This window comes from Acinonyx jubatus, chromosome D3, assembly GCF_027475565.1.
Source record: "Acinonyx jubatus isolate Ajub_Pintada_27869175 chromosome D3, VMU_Ajub_asm_v1.0, whole genome shotgun sequence".
Classification (NCBI taxonomy): Eukaryota; Metazoa; Chordata; class Mammalia; order Carnivora; family Felidae; genus Acinonyx; species Acinonyx jubatus.
The window spans coordinates 65,557,422-65,584,723 of NC_069392.1; the positions used below are offsets into that span (position 1 = coordinate 65,557,422).

The window sequence follows — 27,302 nt, forward strand, 5'->3', positions numbered from 1 at the left end:
CCACCCAGGTGCCCCTCTGGTTTGTTTTTAATAAAAGTAACCTTAAAGTAACATGGAAGAGTAGTTCTTTATAAGAATCTAAAATGATGACGTAGTCAAAATCTACTACTGAAATATTTCATGAAGCCCTAGTCACTGGGCCTTCCCTGTCATAACTCAATGGCCTTTCCATCAGTTCTCTTAAGTGCCATGAATTTGTCACATGCAAATCCAAGGACTCAACTTATGAGCCCTCACTAATCTCCTTTATACAACAGTTTTCGGTTTCCCAATCTCATCCATCATTGTCAGTTTTAATCTCTTTGAATATAACACCAAACTGTGTATCAGTCGTTTACTGAGAGTATATCATGTGCCCACAATATGTCAGGTGCTGCGTGGCCAGCAACAGAACATTTTCCTGAACCTATTGACAATGCCATGGGGTAGAAGGTGGCAGCAGGTGTGAAACAATCAAAAAGAAATCAACAAAAACACCCATAGGGCTAGAAATAAACATAGTAGGATGTCAGCAAAGAGTGCCTATGAAGGCTTCCTGGAGGTGGTGGCTTGAAGTGAGTCCTAAATGATTAGGAATGTTTAGGCGAGGGGAGGCATTCCAGACTAGAGAAACATAGTCCGCAGAGGTCGAAAGCAAGAGGGCAGAGTGATCTGTAGGGTAACTGGAGCTCAGCAAGGAGGAGAGTGGAGGTGAGACTGGAGAGGCTTGGTGGGCCAATTATGGAGCGTTTTAAGGGTCAGTCAGGAGTTAAATTAGATACAACATGATCAACAGTAGGGGATCACTACAGCTTCTTGGGTGGAAGATTTGGAGCCAGAGGCACAATTTGGGCAAGACTGGGCTAATGGCAGCGACCAGAAAGGGCTGGAGAGAGGAAGGGAGGAGACGCCCCAGGGCACCCCGCTGCGGGGGCACAGAGGGAGAGAGGTGTGAGGGCCCTTGTCCATCAATTGCCTCATCCAGCAACTTTTTAGCTGGTCCTCAGTTCAGGCCTGGGCTCCTCCTCCTCCTCATTTCCTCCTCCTCCTGATCTTTACCTTTACCCTCTCCAAGCCCTGGATCCATTCCCGTGGTCCTTGTTAGCCCTCAGAACCACAACAAGAAGGCTAAGAGAAACTCAGCAATTTGGACCCATGTTAGAAATGCCTCTCTAGAGCTCAGCGCTAACAATCTCCTCTTCCTCCTCCTGCATCCTTTCCACCACCGTCCTCACAGCTGATGGTACCGAGCATATATGTTGAGCTGGGATGTGACAGCCCTTCACACTGGTCCTCTCATTTACTCCTTGCATCCTCCTACAAGACAGGAATTACCTAGCCCATTTGACAGTTTCCAAGGTCCTACAACCAGGAAGTGGCCGAGCCCCACAGTGAACTCAGGCCTGACAGCTTAGCCTAGGTCTGCAGTGTTCTAAGTGAACCAGGCTTTAAGTGTCACGACTGAGGGTCCACTTCCTAGGAAAACGGTCTGCGAAATTCTGGCTGGGATTCCTCTCTGCTTCCTCCTGATGTGGCTTCACAGAGTTCCACTTTCCCCTTTCCATCTCAGCAAATCTAAATCTGCCTGCCAGCCTCATGGCCTCTCACATTTAGTTAACGAGCACATAATGTGCATTTGCTATTTTCATCCGTGTGAAATTAACTGCCTCTTTGCGGTATGTCTAAACCATGCATCATTCACACTTGGGCACATGCATGCCACTTCCTTGGTCAGTGGAGTACACTGCAGATAAAAAACAGGAAAAAAGTTTTGTTGTTGTTTTATTGAAGTGTTTCATACGTGTGGCAATCACAAAGGATTAACTTTAATTCAAAAGGATGAATGACAGATCTGAATCAAAATGGGCCAGTTATACTATAACATTCTAACCTTTTTTTTTAATGTTCATTTATTTTTGAGAGAGAGTTGGGGGGGGGGGTAGAGAGAGGGGGGACAGAGGATCCAAAGCAGGCACTGTGTTGACAATAGCAAGCCGGATGTCAGGGTCAAACTCACAAACTCACAAACTTCACGACCTGAGCCGAAGTCGAACACTTAACCAACTGGGCCACCTAGGCACCCTTTCTAACTTCTTTTTAGCAGAAACATGTGCATATTCTATGGGAGAGCAGTTAAGAAGGAAAATGTATCAATTATTATCAATTACTTAATTCCCTAAAATGATTAATTAACTTTTATTAAGGAGATTAATTAGGGAGTTAGGTGGGTACTTTATAGGGAGTTAGGTGGGTACTTTAGGGGTTCTATGAGACTTTGACCCACCCTGCTGGATCTAAATTTAAGATTTCAGAGATATGTTTTCAATGTTTCTCTTTTTTTCAAAGCTATAATGTCATGACGATCCCAACACACTGTCAAAAGCTATGGGCCAGTTTGCTAGTATACAGAGAGGGAGACAAACCGTAAGAGACTTTTGAATACAGAGAACAAACTGAGGGTTGCTGTTGGGGTGTTGGGTAGGGGGATGGGCATTAAGGAGGGCCCTTGAAACCCCGTGGCACTGTTGGTGGGAATGCAAACTGGTGCAGCCACTCTGGAAGACAGTAAGGAGGTTCCTCAAAAAATTAAAAATAGATCTACGCTGTAACCCAGCAATAGCACTGCTAGGAATTTACCCAAGGGATACAGGAGTGCTGATGCAGAGGGACACTTGTACCCCAATGTTTATAGCGGCACTTTCAACAATAGCCAAATTATGGAAAGAGCCTAAATGTCCATCAACTGATGAATGGATAAAGAAATTGTGGTTTATATACACAATGGAATACTACGTGCCAATGAGAAAGAATGAAATCTGGCCTTTTGTAGCAACGTGGATGGAACTGGAGAGAGAGTGTTATGCTAAGTGAAATAAGTCACACAGAGAAAGGCAGATACCATATGTTTTCACTCTTAGGTGGATCCTGAGAAACTTAACAGAAGACCATGGGGGAGGGGAAGGAAAAAAAAATGGTTAGAGAGGGAGGGAGCCAAACCATCAAACCATAAGAGACTCTTAAAAACTGAGAATAACTGAGGGTGGATGGGGGGTGGGAGGGAGGGGGATGGGTGATGGGTATTGAAGAGGGCATCTTTTGGGATGAGCACTGGGTGTTGTACGGAAACCAATTGGACAATAAATTTCATATTAAAAAAAAAAAAGGAGGGCTCTTGATGGGATGAGCACTGGGTGTCATATGTAAGTGATGAATCACTAAATTCTACTCCTGAAATCATTATTACACTATGTTAACTAAACATGGATTTAAATAATAATTTTTAAAAAGCTATCCGCCATTCTCTTCCCTTCCATCTTACTTGAGGCCTCAGCAAACATTCCTGAAACTGAAAACACTAAAGCGCCTGAGCTCCTCCCCTCTGGGTACCGAGAGATCACAAACTTGACACACCCTATTTCTCCTCCTGGTTAGAGCTCTCTTCCATCACACATCTTCCTTGTTTGTATCCCTGCTAGAGGTGTGGTGCAACCCAGTCTGACGTGTGCAGGAACCCAGTACTCTGCAAAGCTGCTACCCGAGAAGGCACGTCTTTTAGTTGTGCTGACGATTACATGTGAGAAACCCTGGGGAACGCAGACCTTCACGCTCCTATTATTAAAATTGTCACAAGGACCGAAAAAGCTTCTCCCGGAGGCTGGACTGTGGCCCTAGCACAGGAATTGCCAACATGAGTTTTGTGATTACCAGATTAATAACAAGGGGCATGCCGACATTTTAAAAAAGAGTCCCAGAAATAACTAATCTTAAATTTACAGAATTCAAAATACAAACTTAACATACTATTTTCTTTCCCACTTTTCTTTCTCTGGAGAGAGGTATATGACTAAATGAAACTCTAAAATGCTTGAAACAACACCGCTGTGATGTATTTGTCCAAACGTAACCCAGGCCAAGGCTGGTGAATTTTAGAAATCTGGACACCTAGCATTAAGTCTTTCTGAAATTCTAGGCCTCTGGGAACAGAACTGATAGTTTTTATGCTACATTATCTGCCACCAAATTTGGAACAGAATTTTAACATTAAATGGGATGGAGAATCCAAAACTACTAAAATTATACTAATCTGAATCAATAAAATAAATATGTGTACGTTGAATTGTTAAATCATAAATCTTCATATTTATATATATTTCAAGCACCAGAAAGCACTCCAGCTCTGAAAATAAAAATTCTTTTGTTTTTCCTACCTTGGAGAATAAAAATACCCGGTATCTTTTGTTCTAAGATATATAACCTAAAATATCAAAGTATTTAAATACATCTACGTATTTAATGATATATTTGCATATATACTTTAAAATATACATAACACATACAGATACACATTTATCGATACAATAAACACCTAAGGATTCTTGTAAGAAATTTTATCTGTGAGCTGATTCAAAGCATAAATAACAGGCTACAATTTCCAAATGTTTGGACAGAGGCCACAGGAAGAGCCTGTGGCACTTTATATAAGCACGTCAGACTCAGAAGCCTATTTTTAAGCATAATAATAGAAACATCATCAACTATCATAATGTAATAAAATAAAAGTGATTTCTTACTGAATACTGGGAAAGATGTATTTCCTTTTAACACTTGGAATTCTTGTTCTAGTCGTCTCCGTAAATCTATTTGTTCAAATAAAACCTTCTGAAGTTCTTCTAATAAAGAAAAACAGAAGAGTCATTTTACTAATCTTTACAAATAACTCTCCAGAGAACTGTTATACATGGCAATTTATTATTAGAAGACAAAATATTTTACCAGTTTAAAAAGTGTTGCATAGACATAGGATAGATTTTGTGCAGAAATCCATGAATATAAATCAATGTAATATATTATTTTAAAGTATTATATTACAGTGTCATGTATTGATTGATATGTATGCATTAATCTCAATTATATCCACCCAATGGTCCATATATTATTCATATGTTGCTTGTCAAGCTTAAAATATGGTGTAGAACAAAAATATCCTCCTATTATCTCCATGGTCTTTTGAAGCTAAGAGAAGTTCTACAGAATTAAAACTTTTCTTTACCTTTCCCCATATTTTCGACATCCTTTTTGAGTGAATGAGGTGAATTTGTTTCTTGTGTGTGTTCACCTTTAGAAAGAAGAGAACAAATATTGGTTTTGTGTAGGCTATTTTCTGAAAGTTTTTCTTTTCATTTTCTTTTCACATCTACGAAGAAGCGTAGTTGGTATGACTGGAAGGTGGAAGTCCTCAGAACCAAATGTTGTCCTCATTTACTCACGTACAATTCCCCTGAGGCACAGCGGCAGCTACAGGAAGCAAGGGCGCAGTCAACCTAGCCTGAAATGGCAGCCCCGTGAAAGCAGATTCCGGAAGTTAGCCCCCTCCCAGGCCCCACCACTATCCATCTTCTACAACAAAGGTACTTGTTAAATGGGCAAAAGAGGAGGTTGAACAGTTAACATATCCAGAAGAATTCAGATCAGTTCCTCTCCTTCCAGAAGTGAAGGAGCCTAGTGTCAACCAGAAGGCCCCCAAGGCTGAGGAAGCAGAAACCTCCTACCTTCTTGGGTCACCAAAATTTGGGATAGTTAGAAAGAAACATACTTTTGTTGCCCTTGGGAGCGAATTTATAAGCCTGGAATAATTTCCTAATAACTGATAGGTATTTTTTTTTAAATCAACCTAAAACAGAGGTGTGAAATGTTATCTTATGTTGTTTTGTAATATTCACATGCTTGCTGATAGTTTCAGAACTACTTGTCTTCAACCAATAAAAACTAGATTGTAGATGAAGGTTAGGTGTTATTCTCTCCTATTTTGTTTATGTGCTAACCAGAATGATGGCAAGCTAGGAAAATGTCCTTATCTACAGTCATAAATTGAATCTATGTAATCTAGAAAACATAAATAAACCAAAGAAATCCAATCACTTAGCTAACCAGAATCTATTGTTCCAATTTCAACTTGCTATCTGCAACTATCCACATAATGTAACTAAGCTTTCCATTTTCACGTACAGACAGTGTAGACAAAGGTGCTCTCAGGTTTCAGGGATCCCCTCACTCCTTGACCCCCTTCTGGGTTAGCTCCTTCCTCTGCACCCATGGTGCTGTTTGCTTACTCACTTTCCACACTCACCAGGCAGCGTGCTCCTTGGAGGTAGGGGCTCTGTGTTTCCTGCACGGCCAGTGCTTAGCAGAATGCTGGATACATAATAGGTATTCAAGAAAGTGTTTTCAGTTGTCATTGAAAGGAACTCCAGGAGCTCATAAATTCTAAACTATAGCGTGGGCCCGAATGCAGCATTTCAATTCTCTCCTCACTATGTATTCATTTCCCTTCTTCAGCAAGAAATAGAATATAATGGCCCTAGGCACTTGTAGGAATACTGGGAGATTTCATCGTCAAGGTAAAAGTTCCCACAAAGAGGGAAACAGAATTTCTCCACAAAGCAGTGGCCTACAGCATCAAGGACAGACAGGAAAATACTTAGCATGATATTATAAATGGATGGGGATTCTGCATTCTACCTGATGACCATTGGGAGTAAGTATTTGCAGGAATGAGTGGATGCATATATGTGTGCATATATATGCAAAGATTCCTGCACATGTGCATAGTGATGAAAAGATGCTTGCCCTGGATCCCCATCATAAGGACAATAATATCTTAGGCATCTCTGAGTTCCTTAACGACAGGTATTTTCTCTACTGTCTAGATCATATCTGCACAACCTCATTCCCACTTTCATCTTGGACATGACCTCTCTCCATAGGCTTTCAACATTAAGACCTTGGCTTTCTTCAGGGGTGCCTGGGTGGCTCAGTCGGTTGGGCATCCGACTTTGGCTCAGGTCACGATCTCACGGTTGCTGGGTTCAAGCCTCGCGTCGGGCTCTGTGCTGACGGCTCAGAGCCTGGAGCCTGCTTCCGATTCTGTGTGTCCCTCTCTCTCTCTCTCTGCCCCTCCCCAACTCGTGCTCTGTTTCTGTCTCCAAAATAAAGAAATCTAAAAAAAAATTTTTTTAAAGACCTTGGCTTTCTTCATTATTCTTCACAGAATAATGAAAATATCTATGAAGCATTTTAAACATGCACCTTAATCTAATTCCTGCAAAATACTACTATCTAAAAGAAGAGTAACATGAAGGCTGATGAGAAATCATAAATATAGAAACCAAGAGTAATGGTATTTTGAAATGAAACAAAATGCATATTACATGCAGTGTTACCTCTGTCTCCTCCAGTCTCAATCAGTCAAATGCATAGCTGTTTCACACTCACATACAATGTTGAGTCTGAACAAGAGAAGAAACAAGCACGCCCGTCCCTCTGTATCCATCTGCAGGGCAGAGTGACATTTCACCATCTTGCCACTGTCCCAACTACTAGGGAGCATGGTTTAATGGAGATTGTTCGTGTCTGAACAGGCAACTCTAGAAGTCATGTCCTTATCACACTATAGACCTTTTTGATTCATTAGTGTATTGTGTGGCCCGTTTATCTTGCATTACATTTCAGTGAGATAATTAATTGAAAAATTACAATGGGATATGTAAAAATGCAGGTCTTGCAACTTCACAGTTTGGAGGTTTACATAGGAGTGAAACCATTAAACAAATGGCTAGCAAATAGAAAGCACGTCAACAACAAACAAATGTGATAATATTAATAATAAGCTTTTCTTTTCATTAGCTTTGTGCAGGTTTTATTAATACTTTACATGGGGGTCTATTTCAGATAGATGCTTTGCTGCAACTTCTCGGTAAAACCTGCCAATTTGGAGCTTGGATGATTCAAATGTCTCACTTATAAAGGTTTTTTTTTTTTTTTTTTTTTAAATGGTTAAATGTTAGGTAAATAAAGAGCACAGACGTTTCAGCTGCCTTTTGTGTATCTTTTACTGGACCGTTGCCTTTTGTATATTACTAATCTGTAAAACCAGATTGTTAATGGTGGTTAAAAATGACCTCTGGGAGCCTGGATATGTTTGTTCACTATTACTGCTAATGTTTTCCATCTGGTTTAAAAAAAAAAAAAAGGCAGTCTAATACTAGATTAAATAAATGAGATTTAGTTGACAATAAGCTTCCGATTTTTATAAATATTCCATTAGGTTAGATGCATTTTACTTTTCCAAAATTAATGAATAGGTTTGGAGACATCCAAAAATTAAAATGTTTACTTTCCTTCCCACTGTATTTCCCCCTAAAAAAAAAAAGTTACAAAAAGGCAGAGGGAGACCTTAATTTTCCTTTGGAGTTATAGGAAGGAAAATTATAATATGGAAGGAACATCTTTCCTGGAGGCCAGGCCTAAAATATATCTTAAATCAGACTGTAAAAGAAAACAGTCAGGTGGCTTAAAGTTGGAGAGTAATGGATAATCAGGATATAAAATGCATCCAGTGAACTGATGTGACCAGAAGCTGCTGCTCAGGGACATGTCTACACCAGGATTCCACAAGTACATGTTCCAGGAGCCAGTTTGCTGTGACCTGCCTCGCTGCCCATGAATCCTGCCTGCCCTGGAGGGGAGGGGCAGCATAGAGCCACATCAGGGAAACTACATCCCTGAGGGCAGTGAAGCCCAGAGAGCCTGGGGCTATTTGGTTCCTGCTCCCGTGGTCTCTCCAGGGTCCTCCAGCACCAGGCGGACCCACATTCCAGGTGAAAGTTCCATTCATAGCACCTCCTTTCACGGCACAAGGGTAATTACTTTCTCTTAAATATCATGGCACACCTCTGCTCAAGAACCGTGCCATGGCTCCTGATGTCTACATTGCACAATCCACTCTCAGTTCCTCCCCCGTCACCTCCAGGTTCTCCCACTCAGCTGAGCCAAGCTTTCTCTGTCAGTAAGCACAAACCTTTTACTCTAATCGGGCCCTTATTCCTCATGTTGGCTGGCTTTGCCTTATGTTTTCGCTCTTGCTTCAGGTGCCCCTGCCCATCCACCCACAATGACAATGCCACCCAAGTCCCTACTCTTCCGTAACGCCTTTCCCGACCTCTGCAAACGCTGCTGATCCAAGGGCTGAAGTTCCAAGTCCCTACTGTCTTCACTCTGCCACCTGATGTCCTGGGGTTTCAACTCTGCAAGTCTGGTCTTCCCCAGCTAGAAAATCTGCTTTCTGAGGGGAGAGAGACCCTACCCAACAGGTAACCCCATCATCTCTACCTTTAGGAGGGTGAAATACATCCCGCAAACACCGTTTGCTCTTAATTTAATTCAATCTGGTTTGTGAAAGAAATACAAAGTAATGTCACTTTAAATCCTCAATCATCATCATTTTAAGCACTCACTCATTCCTATGAATGAAAAAGCACATGTTGATCCATTTGGCTATCTGAAGATGTGCTCTATATTTTCAGTTTACTGGGGAAGTTTGCGATATTTCAATTTTTGTTCCTATCTGACATTTTGAAAATTTCTTGCGGAGCTAAAACCATAGCACTGAGTTTTAACCGGGACATGAAAATATTAATGTAAAAGTCTTCCATGATCTCCAAGAGCCAAAATACCTTACATTTTTAGAACTCATTTAATTTTAGGAGTCAAACGAGTAGGTCAGATGACTTGTTCTGTTGGTGGTCACGGGATGATAGGACAAAAAGCTGATTAAATAGGTAATTACTCTTCTCAAGCTAAACTTGAATCCAAAAAACAAGATCATTCAAATATTTTGTACAAATATGTACAAATGTGTGTACATACAGGGTACAAAATGAAATGCCTGACCTTTGGATGAAGAGTGAAAACGCTGACATTCACATCCCTTCTACGGAAATATATTCTTTCTCTTTTCATTCTCCCCTCAGTGTTAAACTCCCTGGAGCCTGCAACCAGCATTCGGAGGCTCTGCCCCACGAAGCAGCCCCAGGGGCTGGCAAGTTGCTTATCGCTAAAAGGGCCTCTCTGTTCCTTTGGGACTGTTGACAACACTTGATGAAAAACATTTGGAGAAAATGCTTCCATTATGGAAAGAAAGAATGTTATTTAATTGCACACTCAAGGATGAATGTGGTCGAAACTATTTTGGTTTGTGGCTGTGCCTCAACATAAGACACACGTGCCTTTTAACGTCTGGATAAAGAGTGAAGATTTCAGTCAAATGCCCAGATGCTTCTATAGTTGTCGGGTGGGGGTCTCAAGGAGCAGACCTTGGAAGAGAAGTAGTGACTGCAGATTATAGTTGCACTGTATTCTCACACCCACGGGGCCGGCCTGACGGTCTGCTCTCTGCCTCCCGACAGCCTCAGCCCAGGGCCTAGACTTCTGTTGAACAGACTCCATTTACACATGTTTAACTCTGAATTGTAATAATTAACCTTAGCTTTATAATCTGGTTTTGATTTAGATTTCCAGGGATTTTTTATTTTCTCTTTCTCTAACAACTTGTCTTAGAGGTACAATTCGGATGGGGTAAAAGACAGTCGACATAAGCGAACATACGTAGTACCTTTAATAATTACCAAAAGGTAGCACAACATATGGTTTAGAGAAGTTTTTAAGAACACTTTGCATTAGGGGCGCCTGGGTGGCGCAGTCAGTTAAGCGTCCGACTTCAGCCAGGTCACGATCTCGTGGTCTGTGAGTTCGAGCCCCGTGTCAGGCTCTGGGCTGATGGCTCAGAGCCTGGAGCCTGTTTCCGATTCTGTGTCTCCCTCTCTCTCTGCCCCTCCCCCATTCATGCTCTGTCTCTCTCTGTCCCAAAAATAAATAAACATTGAAAAAAAAAAAAAAAAGAACACTTTGCATTAGGGCATTAAAAACTCAATTACACAGAAAACAAGGTTAAATAATTTTCTCCTCGGTCAGTAGTACACGGACTTCTGCTAATTTCTTGGTGTTAAATTCTACATTTAATTCTTCCCCTGTGACATGTGGCACTTTAGTGAGGTCACAGAACAGAAGAGACAACAAAGTCAATACCACTGGAGAGGGTGTGCTACGGAATGAACTAACTAAATATTAACTCCATTAGTGAAAGAAAAAAAAGAGAAGGAGTAAAGGCAAGATTAATACAGGGGAAATTACAGCAAACTAAGAGTTACAGCAAACTTTATACTGCATGATCAGAATGTATTGTGAGTTTGCATACACACTGCTTCTCGAATTAGTATATCTTGAGTTCACTTAGAATTCTCTGGAGTTTTAGAACTTGTGCTTTCAATTAATGCTATTTGTTTTCTGGAGAATTTTTCAGTCTTCCTTTATCTCTTAAATTTCATAGAAATTTTAAAAAATCATTCATAAGAAGGGACATTTTTTAGAAATAAAAAGAAACTGACAGCTGAAATATGGGAATAATTTAATTTTGAATACATACATTGAAAGATCCCAGAATTCATTGTTTGTAAAAATTGCGGCAGTAATTTAGAGGTGGGAGGTTTTGTCAAATTTTACAGGTGGATAAACCGAGGCACAAAGCAGTTAAAGTGTTTACCTAAAGTCACCTAGTGAGAGAATTAAAACTCAGATCTACTGGTTGTGGATTTTAGAATACGTCCTCTTCTTCTTTTCCTTTTTTTTTTTTAAATCATAAGCATGTTCTAAGATTGAATGGAATAATAAATCAGAGTGCCTCATTCGCTATATATTCATGAGAAGTGTAACTGCTTCTTACTATTCTCAGAAATCTGTCCATAGCATATTAAGTACACTAGAGAATCACACCAGTGAAAATCAAATTGATTTTAAAACTCCTATACATATAACAAGATGCAGCCACGCTCAGACTCCAATGGTGCCGGCGTTTCCACAATGAAATGTATTGAAATCAGGGATGACTCTACTTGCGTGATTTCCTTGACCTGCCATAGCTTTGAGCTGTCTCACCAGCTTGCCCCACTGCATTCAATTTCAAATCACTTAACTTCACTAAAGTTATTCAAAACGGATATGCAAAACCTCACTCTGGGATTGCAAGCAAAATGCTGTCATTTATATTTTTCAGTAGGTGATATTTTGACCAAACTACCAACCCCCTAAACTATATTGCTGGGCTTTAAGCCATGGGTCTAATTTAAAAGATACCTATGGATAAAAGGCTTCCGAGGAATTTTGGCTGCTTAACAACTTCATGTTTGGTCCTTCGAATTACATAGAAGTACAAGATCTGCTGTGTGTAAGCTTAAAGATCATTAGCAGGGAGGTTCTTTAAAAAATCACTTAAAGATGCCATCTTTAAAATTCCTAAAAAGAACCAGTTACTAATAAGGCTGAAAGGTTGAAGGAAAGCTGCATTTAATTAAAGTGATAACCTAAAAAAATAAACTGGAACTAAGTAGGTTGCTAAACTGAATTTGTATCGGGGAACAGTTGAAGCAAGTATCCAGATTTTAAAGATATGGCTATCTCCTTACTTGTTTTGAGAAAGGACGCAGAAATCTCTGGATAAACTACATTCGTAATTGCCACAGGAGTGAAAAATTCACATCAAAATCAAAAATCGCATCCCGACTTATTCGGTAGTTTGAAGAGACATTTTATTCTTCTATGTTCTACTGCGTACGTGCTGAAATAAAATACCGGTACTTTCCAATGATAACGATTGAATTAAACACTGGCTAACGGAACACCTGGCTCCATACACCTTATCCGACGGTATGTGATGCAGACCGCTGACGGTATTCATATGCTTTACAGTTTACCTATCCCTTCCTCTTGATTGGAAGCAACTTGAGGGCACAGACTGGTATGGATTCCATCTCCGAATCCCCAGAGCCTAGCAAAGTATCTAGCACACAGTAGGCATTTGAAAATATTTGTGGCGTAATCGAGTAAATAAGCAATGAAAATCAACAGTGGTTAGAGGGGTAGATGTGGAAGTTACCAGTTGTTCCACGGGAAGAAATATCTCCAGTACCAGTCAGGGTGTACTGGGTAAAGCTTTCTACTGCTGTCACTCCAAAGCAGTTAATCATAGGCCTTCATCATCTCATTGGCTCTTCCGGAGTTTTGACACTTTGCTAAACGAAGGGATTCTTGGAGTCTGACCATAAGTAAATACGTTAATACCAAAACAAACGTAGGACAACTGGATGCCCACTCTAGGATTTTCTCGAATGTGCATTTCAACACAAAGACCATGAGCTAATAATCTTCCCTGCAAGACAGGATAGCTGAAGATCCACCAAGTTAAGTCCCAAAACAACCCAAGGAGATGTAACGCCTTAACATCTTCAGGGTATAAAACATCATCTCCACATGCTCAGCAAAGCAACCATAAGGATGAAGTTCTTGTGACCCAAGATTCCAAGATAACTTTAACAAAATAAAAATTCTTCACTGGAACATTGGTTCATTTCAATGATATTTTGCATCCCTCCCATGTCCTACCTATCTCCCATTCAATACAGAATAATAATAATATAATAAATATAACATACTACCTACAGACTCCTCTGAATAATGTGAGAATAAAATTGTAATATGGAAAATCAATGTAGAGCAAGTTTCTCTGGGAATCTGTATCAAATTAATTATTGTGAGGAAGGGACTAGTAATATATCAGTAGTATGACTAGATATTATTACCAACATAACTATTGACTGTACTACCCTGAGCTCCGGGCACTGTGGAATTTTTATGTGAACACTGATCCTGACTATACTTTCACCTATTTCCTTTGGCGTTTGTATTTCTGTCTGAATATCAAACAAGAGTGGATTCTGTGGTTTTTATCTGTTCTGGCTACCATCCTTGGGGTTCTGATGGCTTTTCAGGGTTTACTGAACTTACTAAGCATGAGGGAACCAAACCACTCTCAAGAATAGGAGGAACGTATTTTCAGATGGAACCAGCCCAGCCATCCAAATCGGAGGAAGTTGGAGAAATTCAGTTTTTAACAGATCTACGGAGACTATTAATATACATGAAGAGAACACAACTCTGTGAAGAAATCAGTATGTTCTAATACCTTTGGATTTCTCGTGGGTATGCACATTTTGTCAAATGTTAACTTGAAAATTTTATAAAAAATATGAATACCAGCTATTAAGTGCAACGTAGGAAATTAAAATTCCTAAAAAGAAATTATTCCAGTTTGGGTAATTCGGGTTTTCTCATTAAATCTATGGAATCTTCTCTAAATTTAACAATGCAAACATCAAACTACCTCATAGTTTTGTTCAAATCATTGCTGCCTCTTGAAAAGCTACATACATTTCACATATTTTATAGAATATTTACAAAATTTTTATTTCCTTCAAAATTTGCACCCAAATAGAGTAACAGTTTAGCACAAGCAGCCTTATGATGATTTATGGTTTAGCTAAATGAAGGGTAAGGTCTGGCACGAATTATTCCCTAAATGTGTTATTTTATACTAAATACATGGACCCTATAGTTTTGAGCTTTAATATCACCAACAGCCAACTCCGAAATAAAAACTTCTGAATCCAAGCAATTAAAAACAACTTTCAAATTAATGCACGTAAACGACAGAGTACTAATTCTAACAGGCAACACTAAGTTAAAACCTGTTTTAACATTAGTAAACCAAGGATGGAGTCTACATCCTGTCTCTGAGTGAATTATAATTATTTAAAAACACACCGTCACTGCTACACGAAACTTTTCTTATTCATTGGACTTTGAGCTTCATGGGGCCTCCTCACAAAATGAGGTCATATGTAAAATAAAGTAAAACTAAATAAAATCCCCCTTCTCAGAGTAAGTTATTGATGGTGCCACCGGAATGTGACACAGCTTTTGAACTCTCTGAGCTTGCCATATTTTGGTACAGGGGTACGAGAATTCTCTAAGAGCTCATTGCTGGTACAGCACAGACCTAGCACAGGTCTCCATCCACTTTGGCTGCTGAAACAGCCCGAGTTAATTTGCATTCACCAGAATACATACAGACTCCCATCTGCGGTTTCCAGGCATGGGAGAAATTGGGCTACTTTTAAATCTATTTTTAGCTCTTACAGAGCCGCTAAATAGCATTTGATCTGGGGCTGAGGAATGTTTCTAGAATTGTTTTTTCATATTCATGAATGTGTTGTTTCCAGTGGCTATTAATTTCTATACATATCAAACAAACAAAAGCAATCGAGTATCTAGAAATGTCTGGGAAATGGCTAGATATTACAGAATCAATCGAATAGAATTAGAAACCTTTTCTTGGGTGTGTGTGCAAACCCATTAGAAATTCCTTGGTAGCAATCCTTTTCATTTCAGGCCTCAATTTTGTGAAGTATCATACTAGGAAGGTGGTCGTTTCTGGGCAAAGATCATTGCTTTTGTGACTTTACACAGTACACTATAGACTATAACAGGAAAAAAAAAAAAACCAAATCCACATTTAACAACAGTATCATATAGACACTTAAAAGTAAATTTGTGGAAGGTAATTTTATGAAAAGGTATAAGGCTTCAATTATTGAAGTGATGATAATAAAAAATATTTTAAACGTGTTAACAAACAGGTAAAACCAGCTTGCACAAAAAGCCAACATTGTGTATTTCATGTAGACTTCGTGTGGCCACTAACCGATGACATACCACAAGACAATTCTTAGTAACTCCTTAGCGCTGTCAACCAAACTTGGAGGTTGATCAATATTTATGGAATATATTCATGAAATAATTTGGAAATATCCGATGATATAGAAAGCTTTCTTCCCGTGATACAGAAAGCTGTGCTTTTCATTAAAACAAGTATTTGCCTGTCGCTATTTAAAATATTGAGGAGTTCCTCTAAGAGAAAATAAAAACAAAGGTTCGGAGACCTTTTTCATTGTACTTTGCTGTTATATAAGATTCCTTTAAGATCCTATTTTCTTTATTTCTGCTCCCCAAACCACTCTTTCTCCCTCTCCCTCACTTCCTAGCTGGCTCTCTCTGTCTCATTTGACAGGCAAATTTGCAGACATTGCCGCAGGATAACAACCTCGTTTGACAGTCAATTAACCGTGAATAGTCAAAGCCAAGGCAGTTTGCATTACATAAATGGAAAATTAGATTCCTTTTTCCCAAGAAACAAAACCCTCTCCTTAAGACACTGCAATAGACAACTTAGTATCAAAACTTCTAATCACGTCTTCCCCAAACCCCTTGGAGACATTTAGCAATCAGTAAAAGGTGGTTTCATTTAATTTGTATAATGTAATTTTTGTAAATGTATTATACATTTTGTGTAGAGATCATTATCATGGAGATAATATAAATGTTGGCATAGATGTCATAAAACACCTTTAATGTCTTTCTGACAGATATTAAAAGCAATAAGCTGTGATCCTTTTTAATGGAAGGTTTCTAAGAGAACATTTCAATTATTGTCATTTTATGCTTTTCCAGCCTGTTTCATTGTGTAACCTGATATATTTCTGAATTTTCTTCTGAAATATGCCCAGCAATTAATAATCTTATTGCTATTAATGTCACTGCTTTCCCATTTGTGTTTTTCTTAGTTATATCTACTAGGAATTGTGTGTGTGTGTGTGTGTGTTTTATCTTTACCCTTGTACTAAATATTCAGTCTTTTGATTATGAATTTCAGCCCCTCTCTCTGGCATCTGACTCTTCATTCCTATCTATTTGTCCCCAGCATACCTGATCTTTCTCTCCAAAAATCTCCTCCGGAAGCATCAGAGTCTGTGATGAAAAAGCTATGATCCTTGTTCTTATCTAGAATCAAACAAAACACAAAATCTACAAGTGATCACACTGACAAGTGGCAAACAAAGACATCCAAGAATTTTAACATGTGTTTATGTATTTGTGTAGGTTTCTCGAGTGCTGAGAGTTATGTTGAGATTGGGGGCAACAGCATTGTTATTTGGGGAATCACCATTGCTTGGAAACTAAGGCAAAAACTGAAAAGTGCTGCCTTTTAAAATGCACACCTTACACACACACACACACACACACACACACACACAGCATAAAATTCAATGGGTGAAAACCCCCAGAATGGTGGGGGCGGGGGGGGGGAGAGATGCTGGGTGTGTAAGTCTCACACAAACGATTAAATGCAGTAAAGAAAAACTGGTGGTTTGTTTTTATTTTACCTGAAAAGTTGCTGTCATCCTTTGTAGGTAAAATAACTTGGTTATTTTCCTTAGTTTTCTGATTCTGTGTGGAGAAGAATTAGATACACAAATCAATGCCTGGATCAAACCATATGCTAATGTCAACAGTCAGCAGGAAGAAGCATCAATAAAAGTGACTCCATGGAGCCTCAGGAGACATCATTTTTTGATGATGATCTTCTCTGAATAGTCGTGGTACTTAAACATGCATGTACCCCCACACATACCTGTACTGTCCTTTAAGAAGTAATATGTTAATTAAATACACACCTATGGTATGTTCTGTAAATAAACATACCATGTTATTTGTCAAACCTACATGACATTAGGACAGATGCACTTCACTCTGAAGTCCTTGCGCGTGTTTTCTGTGCACACTCGAGTGAACACTGAATGCAGAGCCATTTAAATGTAACTTTGGTGTTTGGGGGGTACCAGCACCACTTGCATGTCTGTGGAGACTGGTTTGGGAGAAGCTGGTCTTGCTGGAGAGCCTGTCTTTTGTTTTACTGGGCACAATATTTTACAGATGTGTCCCTTTTGGCTAGAGAGCTCTGAGGTTCAAACCTTGACTAAAGCAGTTCAAACGAAACTGAATTTAACTTTTGAAGTCAATGAGTTTTCCATCTTTTTTGGGTCACGGTTGGGGGAGGCGCTGAACTATTGAGAAGAAAGGGAACAGCATTATTCAGACTGCTCCAGTTTTTGTGGTCCCACTGCTTTGGGGGGGAACAATTATGCTCTGCTGGGGTGGGCGGGGGACAAAGGAGATTGGTGGATTAGAGTTGGTCAATTAAAGGGTCTTTTCCAACTTCTATAAGCAGCCAACTCAAATGTAGTAAGGAATCGAGGCCCCAAAGCCTTTGAAAGGCTTTGTACAAGACCAGAAACCACATTTTTATGGAGGACCATTGGCAGAAAAGAAGCCCTCTCAAACACACTGAATATTTCATTTCTGTGGGGAAATCTGGTGATTCATCTTTCCTGCGCATATGTAACTGATTCAGCCTAAAGGTGCATTTAAATAATAATAATTAGCTTGAAGGAGCCTAAAGGGGATATTTACATCTTTGTAGGAGGGCTGCTCCTCCAGTGATGGATGGTGGACCGGGCTGCCCGGGCTGCTGCCACCGCCGCCGCCAGCTTTCTGGGAGGACAGAGGTGGGGGCGGGGGCGGGGGCAGGTCTGAGCCGCTGGGGTCGCCCAGTTTCCCGTCCTCCTGCAGCAGCCTGGAGGAGTTCAGGGCGAGTGGGAAAGCGCCCGCCGCGGCCGGTGCGCGGTCCCGGCTGCTCGCCTTCTCTGACAGCCCTCGGCCCTGGAGGTAGCGGCCGCCCCCGACTAAGGGATCCCCTAGCAGGATCCCCGTCTCCTCGTCTTCCTCCTCGTCGTCGTCGGGGTCTCGACCTTCTTCCTCCTCTTCTTCGCCCTCGGGGGGTTTGTGGCCCTCCACGTCCACCTCCTGCTCTTCTTCCTCATCGTCCTCGTCCTCGGAGCTGTCCTCGCTGGGGTAGCTGCAGCTGGTGCCCCCGGGGGACAGAAGGCCTCGGTGGTGCGGCTGCAAGGCCAGCGGGGGCGGCGGGGGCGGGGGCGGCGGCGGGGCCGGGTGGTGGCGCTCAGAACCCGGCTCGTCGGGCTGCGGGGGCAGGAGCAGCAACGGTGACGGCGGCTGCGGGGGGTGATGATGATGGTGGTGGTGCGGGTGGTGATGGTGATGGTGGTGATGCGCTTGGGCCGAGTGTGGCGCTCCCGCTGACGCCCCGTGCAGCTTGGCCAGGCTCTCCGCGTCGTCCTTGCCGCCCACCGGCCGGAAGGCGCTCGAATGGTGGTAGCTGCCTCCGCCTGCCTTACGCCCCTCCAGGAGGTGCGGATGGTGGGGTGCGGGCACTCGGGCTCCCGCGGGGCCCGCGCCGGCGGCCGCGGCCCCTGCACCGGACACCGCGCCGGGGTCGGCTGGCGGCGTGGAGCCCGCGCTGCAGTCCCCGCCGCTGCCGCCCGGGGGCGACTCGAAGAGAGTGTCGCGAGCACCCGCGCCCCCAGCCGCAGGCGGAGGGCCGGAGCCCGGGCCGTTGGTCACGACCGGAGGGGGCTGACCTGGCGGGGGAGCGGCATCAGCGCTCCCACCGGCGCCGCCGGGCTCGGCCAGGTCCAGGAAGGCCTGGCGCAGCAAGGCGGGGCTTTCTCCAAGCGCGCAGCCGAGAGCCGAGGGCGGCTGGGGCGGGGGCTGCAGGTAGGTGGGCACGGGAAGCCCGCCTGGGGTCCGCGGAGGCCAGAACATGCAGAAGGGCGGGTAGAAAGCGTCCTTGCGGCCCGCGGGCCAGAAGAGGCCGGACAGGCCGGCCTTGGGCGCCGCGCCCGCGCTGCCCGCGCCCCCCAGGGCCTCGGCCGCAGCGCCCGCGTCCTCCTTCTTATGGCACAAGCCAAAAGCGGCGGCTGCGGCCGGGAAGGTGTAAGGATGCGGGAAGAGCCCCCCGCAGCCGGGAAACTTCTGCAGCACGCCCCCGAACGAGCCCTTGCTGGGCACCGGGATGACCGGGTAGCTGCGCGGGCCTTTGGCGCCAGCCGCCGCGCCCGCGCCCGCGCCGGCGCCAACGCTAGTCACGCAGCCGCCGCCGGCGCCGCCCCCTCCCGCCCCGGCGCCGCCCGAGGCCGCGGCCACAGAGAGGCTGGCGGCGGCGGCCGAGAGACTGGCGGCGGCCACAACGGCCGCCTCCTGCAACGAGTCGTCGTCGTCGTCGAAGCGCGGCCGCTTGTGATGGGCGTGGGGCGCGCCCGCCAGCTCGGCCAGGGGTGGCGGCGGAGGCGGGGGCGGGGGCGCCCCCAGCAGGTGCGGACCCAGCAGTCCCCCGCCTCCAGCCACCGCAGCCGCCGCTGCCACGGCGGCCGCCTTGACCGAGCTGAGCGGGTGGCAGGCGGGGTGCGCGCCGGGCTGGGGCAGCGCGCGCTTTCGGCTACCGCCGTTGAACATGGCCTTGACGTCCTCCCAGGCGAAGACTAGCTCGTCCTGGGGACTCTTGTCGGTGAGCTTGAGATGACGGCGCCAAGAGTTGAAGTTGGCTGCGTCCGGCTGCGTGTACTTGGCGTCGGGCGTACGGTGGGAGTGGAAGATGAACTTGTTAGGTGAGAAGTACATGTTGCAGTAGCTGCATTTGATGCACTTGGCGCGGGAGCTGTTGTAGCGCGCAGGGATGAAGCTACCGCGGCAGCCCCAGGCGCACTCGTGAGACACGTCGAAGGCGAAGTTGTCGGGCAGCTTGGGCGGCCTGTTTTCGCCCAGGAACGACTTGCACAAGCGCTCGGCCTCACGCTTGGTGATCATGCCGCAGCGGCGCGATGAGATGGGCATGGCCCCGGCGCGCCGCAGGATCTCCAGCTGCACCGGCGTGCACTGCACGCACGTGATGCCCAGCGCCACACGACGGTTGTGGATCTCGTTGTAGCTGAAGTTCTTGAGGAGAGTGTTGGAGATCTGTGCCAGGCACAGGCGCTCCTGCCCGTCGATCACCAATGACACGATGGGAATGCCGTAGAGGATCACCTGGCCCACCTGGTTGGGTTTGAGGTTGGCGTGGCCCGGCCGCGGCTGGCTCAGCGCTTCGGGCTGGAAGGCGCTCGACGGCGATGCCAGCAGGATGTCGTTGGGCCCCGGCAGCGGGCTGGAAGCCATTTCCTCCGCCGCGGAATCCCGGGCCGAGCCCTCCGGGTCTGCCTTGGAGACTGGAACGGAAAGGAGAAAGCGTTGACTAGAGCTAAGACAGAGGGGTGGGTTGAATCGCTTAACTAAAGAATTATAAGAACTTCCTTGCTTTGGTTGAGACAAGGTTAGCGCTGGGCAAAGGAACCAAGTTTCAGACAGAGGAAGTCATTTCTCTTAATTTTCTTCAAGGTCACCCTTTGGAAATGCAGGGATTGGGAAGTACTTTTCTTCTGTTCTAAACATCCAAAGAAAGTTAACTGTTTAAAACAATGCAATCAATTCCTAAGAAACTCAAGACCTTGTCTGCGACTTCTAAAAGTTGTTAGAAAAAAATGGCGTGCCCGCCAGAAATTAGAAAGTAATGATGACAGTTGTAACTCTTGCAGATTCTAAAAGTTCTGGAAAACTGGGGGTTGGCCATTGAACCCCAAATTTAAAAAGAGAGACCATTTACATTTGCTTAAAAATAGATTGATTTTGGTCAAACAGTAAATCCAACCCTTTACGGAAGTGATTTTTGTGGTATTTGTGGTTTCCTTGGGGGAAATACGCTACTGGTTGAGACACGACTTATTAAAGCAAAACGAAATCCCTTCTCCCCACCTTTGCCATTAGGTATTTTGGTACTGTAATTAGATTTGTTTTGAAAGATGGGGAAATGTACAAAGCCATATACATGATTGCACCAAAATAGGGCGCCTCACTTTCAATCTTTCAAAAGCCACTTGCTGAACTCAGTGGTTCTGGTTCCATAGAGGTAGCTCAGAACGACGAACTTGTAGATTTGTAGGCATTTAAAAACAGTTTTCTGTCATTTCCGTGACAATGAGCAAGTAAGTACAGGCCAAGTTTGAGAAGCCCAGAAACAGTCTAAAGAAACTAACAATTCCTGGGGATCATTATTGGCGGGCTTTAAAAGGCCAAGTGAGTTTTGAGATGAACCTCTTTCTGTACGTTTCTTTTTCTGATCTATGTATTCATCTCTGTATCTTTAAGGGGGGAAAGATGACTCTGGGTTTAGAGGTTTCGTGGACGAGGTAATCTGTAGGAATGTTGGAAGCGAAGCCCAGCGTTGGGCCTGCGGTAAAATTTCTATCATCTTCGGTCATTGGGATACCGTAAGCAGGGAAAATTTCCAGTACGTTGAAAAATACACAAAAAGCAAGCGAAAGAAATCTTTGTGATAAATGCTAAGTCAAAACCAACAGAGTTGTTCATTCCCTAGGAAGACAGACAGTGACCTTTCCATGGCTACATGTCATGTGGGGTGCCGTGGCTACCACTACCCTTTGCCCTGGAAAATCACCAGTGGCCACTAGCATCTCCGCTCTTGGCCAAGTACGCTGGAGTTTGCTATTACAGCGATTTCAGAGGATATACTGTCCTACCCTTTCACCCAAATTGCCACATCCTTGCCCTCTCTGAGCCCCTGAGACATCTATCCCGTCGGGTCCCTTTGCCCTGCTGCCCCCCGGATCCTCAGCTCTCATTACCTTCTGCGGCCTCTAGGAAGGTTGAACAAACCTCGGCGCGATCAAACGAGAGGAGAGCCTGGCTTGTCACTTCGGGTGGATCGGAGACAATATTTCCAGGGGACAGAGCGTTAAATGGCAGTTCAAGGCACAGTGATACCTGAGCCTAACATAACCAGCACTAATTTCTCCAAATGGTCCTTCAATGCTCATTTGCCCCCCAAACAGGATTCTTATGATCGTCATAAGACCCTGGGATTAACAGGAACTCTCGCTCAGGAGCAACGGCGCTCCCCCGGCCTGGCCCTGGCGGAGAGCTGACCTCACGTTCGAGACCCGAATTCTTAGCAGCCTTAAACTGGGTAAGGTGTCTCTTCCTGAGTGCCTTCCACTTTCACCCCATCCCCTCCCAGAAACTCCTATCAGAACAGAGACACAAATAAGAGGGTTGAGGTTGGGGGAGGTTAAAAGCGAGTGAGGGGAGAAGAGACAGAAGTTAGTTGACCTGAGAAAGGAAGCTGGCGAACTTCCCTGTCCGGCTCGAGAGCCAGAGACCCCCAATTTGACTCCCCTTGTTCCCAAACCAATTGCCACCCTAGCCCGCCGCCGCCGCTGCCGCTCAACCTAACCCGGAAAATCGCACCGCTGGGAATCTCAACTCGTGAGTCGCGTGCTGTGTGCCCAGGCAGGGCCGGCAGGTTCCGCAGTACCTGGTAACCCCTAGGTGTCTTTACGCGCGTGGCTGCCGGCCCATCTTCCGAGGGCGCTCGGAGGCGAAGCATCCAAGCAGGTCCTCGAATCCAGCGGGCGGGACTCCGAAGGGCTCCGCGTGAAGATCCTGGCGCTCGTGGGCGCTAATGGAGCTCGAACCCGGGTCCGGGGAGAAAGACAGCCTGAATTGTGGCGGGGCGTCCCCTGGACCGCAGAAAGTGTGGGCGCGCAGAAACCCGCGGCAGGCGAGCCCCAGGTGGAGCGCAGTCTGACAGCGCCTTTCTCTGTCTCTGAACTCCTGTCGGACCGAGGGGACGCCACCCAGCGGGCAAGGTGACGTCACCGTCTCCCTGACACTCCACATTAAAGGGCTGGCATGTTACAGGGAGGGAGGGGGAGAGCGAAAGCGAGAGCGAGCAACACCGAGATCCTTTCTCAGCAGGCAAGAAAGCTAACACCTAACCACCCCGCAATTGACAACAACCTCTTCGACCCAGAGCAGAAAACATCAGTAGTGCTGTAGCTGTGGACCAGATTTAGGGGTGGATAGTCGAACAGTCTGCGTGCATCCCGGGGACCTGGATCCTAGAGGCCCCGGATCCGAGAAGGACGTCTCTAAATTGACTGTATCCCTGCCGGTTGTTTGTCCCCTCCCCTTATGTCTCTGAGCCACCTCCTTCGTGAATGATCCCTCTGGTACAAGGTGCAAACCAGTAGCCTCACTGTGTCTCCGAAGGTATAGAAACCACAGTCAGCTGGAGAACAAATCAGCTTCAGCGCCTCGTTTGAAACACTGTGAAATGAGACAAAAAGGAGAAGTTTCTGCGTGGGGTTCCCAATCTAAAAACTAGGAAGGAAGCATGAAGAGTGTCCTTGCTTTCAAATATACATTTGCTTTTTAGGACAAGATACAGAAACTCGTTGTAGCAGTCTCTATTTTGGAAAGCGTACAGTTAAGTAAGGACCCCAGTGAATGCACACAGGCATCCGTCAACTTCATTCAGAATAGTTCTCCAACCCATTTTATAAGACCCAGGCAGGCCACCTCAGCACAAGGAAAAGGTGAGTCAGGAAAGCAGGGAGGTCCCCAAACCTGACCCGCCACTGAGCCACTTGCCAATTCTCCCAGAAAAGTAAATTCCTCAGGGAACTATGTAGGAGCATGCACAAAATAAAATACAAATAAAGGCAACTGGGATGAGAAAGAACCATTCCCCACAGCTTCCCCCAAGTGAGGCATACCCTAAGATAGAGTGAAATGTCAGTGTATTGCCTCCTCATTGATCACCTGTCAGGAGTCAAAATGACTATCCTTAGTTCATCAGAAAGAGAAACAGCTATCTGTTGAGAGGACATTCTAAGAAGGATATCGGCAGGGGGTGAGATTGGGGGATCCTTTAAATTCTTCCTTTACTATCATAGCTGAATTTTTTTTATTGCCGCCTCATAAACACACAGGCTTAGAATTGGGCGGGCACATTGTGGAAGTGACCAAATGACCTCCACTAGCTGGGAAGCCCAACCAGCCCCCATCACAACATTAATAACAAACTACCACTAAGTACAAGAGTGAAAACGTGCAATCCTAACACTTCATCAAAAGTCAAGAAAACCGAGAAGATTGGATTAAACAGAAAAGTGGGAGGTATAGGATTTGTGGCTGTTTTAAATCAAAATGCCAAAAACACAGTTTCAGAGCCATGAATATTGTGACTTTTTTCGGGAGGGGGAGATAAGTTTCAAAGGACAATGAAATAACTTTTTGCCCATTTCCTAGTTTCTAAAGGCCTTAGTGGCACAAATTAGACTCTGTCCTAAGGTGCTGAAGTCAATGGACTGCTCCTTCTCCAGTGCCTTCCAAGCCTCCCATCCTTAAAAAAAAAAAAAAAAGGAAAACTCACATTTTGTGTTTCCCCAGTCCATTAGCCAAAAGAGCATCATTGTCATTCACAAATCCCTTCCCTCCTAAGGCTGAAAGGCATTTCGCCCTTCCGAAGGTTCCAGATTTTCCTACCTTCCCTGCCTCCTCTCTGGGGTCTGGAACTTTCAAAAAGCAAGGTCCCGGCTTGCTTACTGTTCCTAGAGCCCAGGCTGCTAGAAAGAAAGTGTGAGCTGCTTAGAAAGGAAGACTGACAATGGGCCAGATTTTACGACTTGAAAACAGAAAAATACCCGAAAAGTCCTATCAACTCATTAGCGCGCCCATTACGTCGCTCTTTGGTTGCTGCAGAGGAGGAAGCACCATGGGGTTTTCCCTTTTTAGGGAACTGTTCCCATCTTTGTCCCCTCTTCCCAACTCCTTTTCCCCTTACAGATCCCTATTTTGAAAAGAAAAAAAAAAGTATCTTCAAAATTATCTTTCCTTGAAAAGAGAAACAGGAAGAATCTTTATCTTCCCTCCCACCCCGGGTTACCCTGAGAAGTGAATCCCCTGCACTCGATGGTACCTGTAGCCACCTCCTTCCCTGACTGTTAAACACAAACATTTATACATTACTTTGGGGGCTTACTGCCATACAAACCTGGGACTTTATTTTAATGCAAAAACGTTTCACTGGGAAGAGAAATGTGTGGTGTTAGGTTAAGTTCCTTTGTACAAATAATTCTAAGGTAGCTCAGAATTTTACTTCGCTCAATGAGTCTGGGGTGCCTGGTGGGCTGTCAGACCAATTATATTTTTGGAAGGTGCACCGGGGGGGGGGGGGGGGGGGGAGAACAGTTGTTCAAAGCCAGACTCTCTATTCCAGAGAATCTGCAGCTGGACTGCAAAATTACATCTTGTTAATATGTTTTGAGCAACTTTTTGCCACCCACCCACTCTCTCTCTGACTCTGCTTTTCTTCTCAGTTTGAAAAAGTCTCCTGATGGTTCTCCCATTTTCCTCTCGTGGACCAGGGGCGCCTGATTCTTGTCAGTCCCTGTCCTTGCCCCTGAGACCCTGGCAGGCTCAGGGAGGAGCCAGCAGTGGTGGGAGGCGGCAGGTCGGGCCGAGTTAATCAATGCTTTCCTATTCGAGCTGACATGCATTTTACACGTCGGGACTCTCCTCAGCCGGCTAATTGATTCAAATTGTTTTATTGGTTAAACTGGTGTCACCCGTTTGCATGATGTATCACCGCACGGAGGAGAGCATTTCCACTCTCATCTCCGTTCCGGGCGGCTGCGGTTCACCCAGGCCAGGGACAGGTAAAGGAGCCCAGACACCGGACCCAAAGGAAAACCGCAAACCGAGCTGGCCCCCGCGGAACTGGAGAGGCGACGCCTCGATGCAGGCTCACGGGGCTGTACGGCAGGCTGGATGGAGGTTTCCGGCTACTGCTTTTAATAACTGGGTGAAGCGAACCCAAACCTGGCCGGGGAGTCCTCCACTTTGGACGCAGTCTGTTTCCGAGCTGCGCGGAGGACCCTGCGGGTTTGAGCCCGAGGCCAAAGCAGAGGCAGGATCTGTTCGCGGTGCTGACGCGAACGCACCGCTCAGAGGCATAGCCGACCCTAATGCATTCAAGGCCCTCCCGGAAGAAGGCTCCCATCCTTGTAACCGTCAGAGCCCTAGATTCGTCTCTAGGCTCGAACATGGCTTTGTAGCCTTAAGAGGCAGGCAGAGTGGGGGCACAGAAACATACTGCCTACTTCTGCCACACCTGCCCCATTTCCATGGACGGTTTTTGCATGGGCCCACAAGGAAGATAAAGGCCTTAATATAAATTCATTACAATTACAAACACCAGGTATTTTCTCTTCTCCCACTCTGAGTCTTGGTATTGGAGAACCCATGACAGTTGCAGAGAAAAGAAATACTCTCTATCCCTCTCATTCATTCCCCTTTACCCCATTCTCAGCTCTTAGGCAGAAACATTATTTTTTCTGTGTCCCTGACTTTGATATTTCTGCATCAGGCAGGGCAAGAATGTTAGCTCCAAGTCTGCTAAAGGAGACTCACATGATCCAGAAGGAAACTGGAAGGCTGGCAGAACTGGAAGGGACACAAGAATTCGGGTGTATCAGAAAGTACAGGAAATTCAGTCAGATGAAATGCTATAAATGTCTCCTTGATCACTTAGGAGCTGTGGATTTTTGCTTTTATAACCTAACCTCCCTAAACCCCAGTTTCTTCATCTGCAAAATGAGGAGATTGATATGTAGCTCACAGGGGTGTTTGAGAGTTAAATAAGATAATGTATGTAAAGTGTTTGGCACACAATAGTCATTTAATATCCGGTAGCACCTTCCTCAGAGAATGGGTACAAGAGCTAGGCCTGCACTGTTACAACATAACATTAGGAATGTTCAATAGTCCCAGGATAAAAGACATCAAAGGTAGTTTAGCTTAGTGGTGAGCAGAGAGGGAACCAAGTTCCCTGGAGGAATCTTAGTCCCTTTCCTTAGAGCTTCGTTATCCTGCCCGTAGCTGGTCTA

At 44.7% G+C, this 27,302-nt stretch overlaps 1 protein-coding gene across 1 annotated transcript in view; it reads right to left on the bottom strand.

The window, feature by feature from the left end:
- Nucleotides 1-20,750, bottom strand: part of SKOR2 (SKI family transcriptional corepressor 2) — a 41,992-nt gene extending 21,242 nt beyond the window's left edge. The window contains exons 1-5 of the mRNA XM_027068916.2: nt 18,076-20,750; nt 16,989-17,052; nt 16,531-16,605; nt 5,030-5,095; nt 4,551-4,649 (exon numbers count right to left, since the gene is read on the bottom strand). Of these exons, the coding sequence (XP_026924717.1) occupies nt 4,551-4,649; nt 5,030-5,095; nt 16,531-16,605; nt 16,989-17,052; nt 18,076-20,673 (2,902 nt within the window). The 5' untranslated portion in view covers nt 20,674-20,750. The remainder of the gene's footprint in view (nt 1-4,550; nt 4,650-5,029; nt 5,096-16,530; nt 16,606-16,988; nt 17,053-18,075) is intronic.
- Between the last annotated feature and the right edge of the window lie 6,552 nt (nt 20,751-27,302).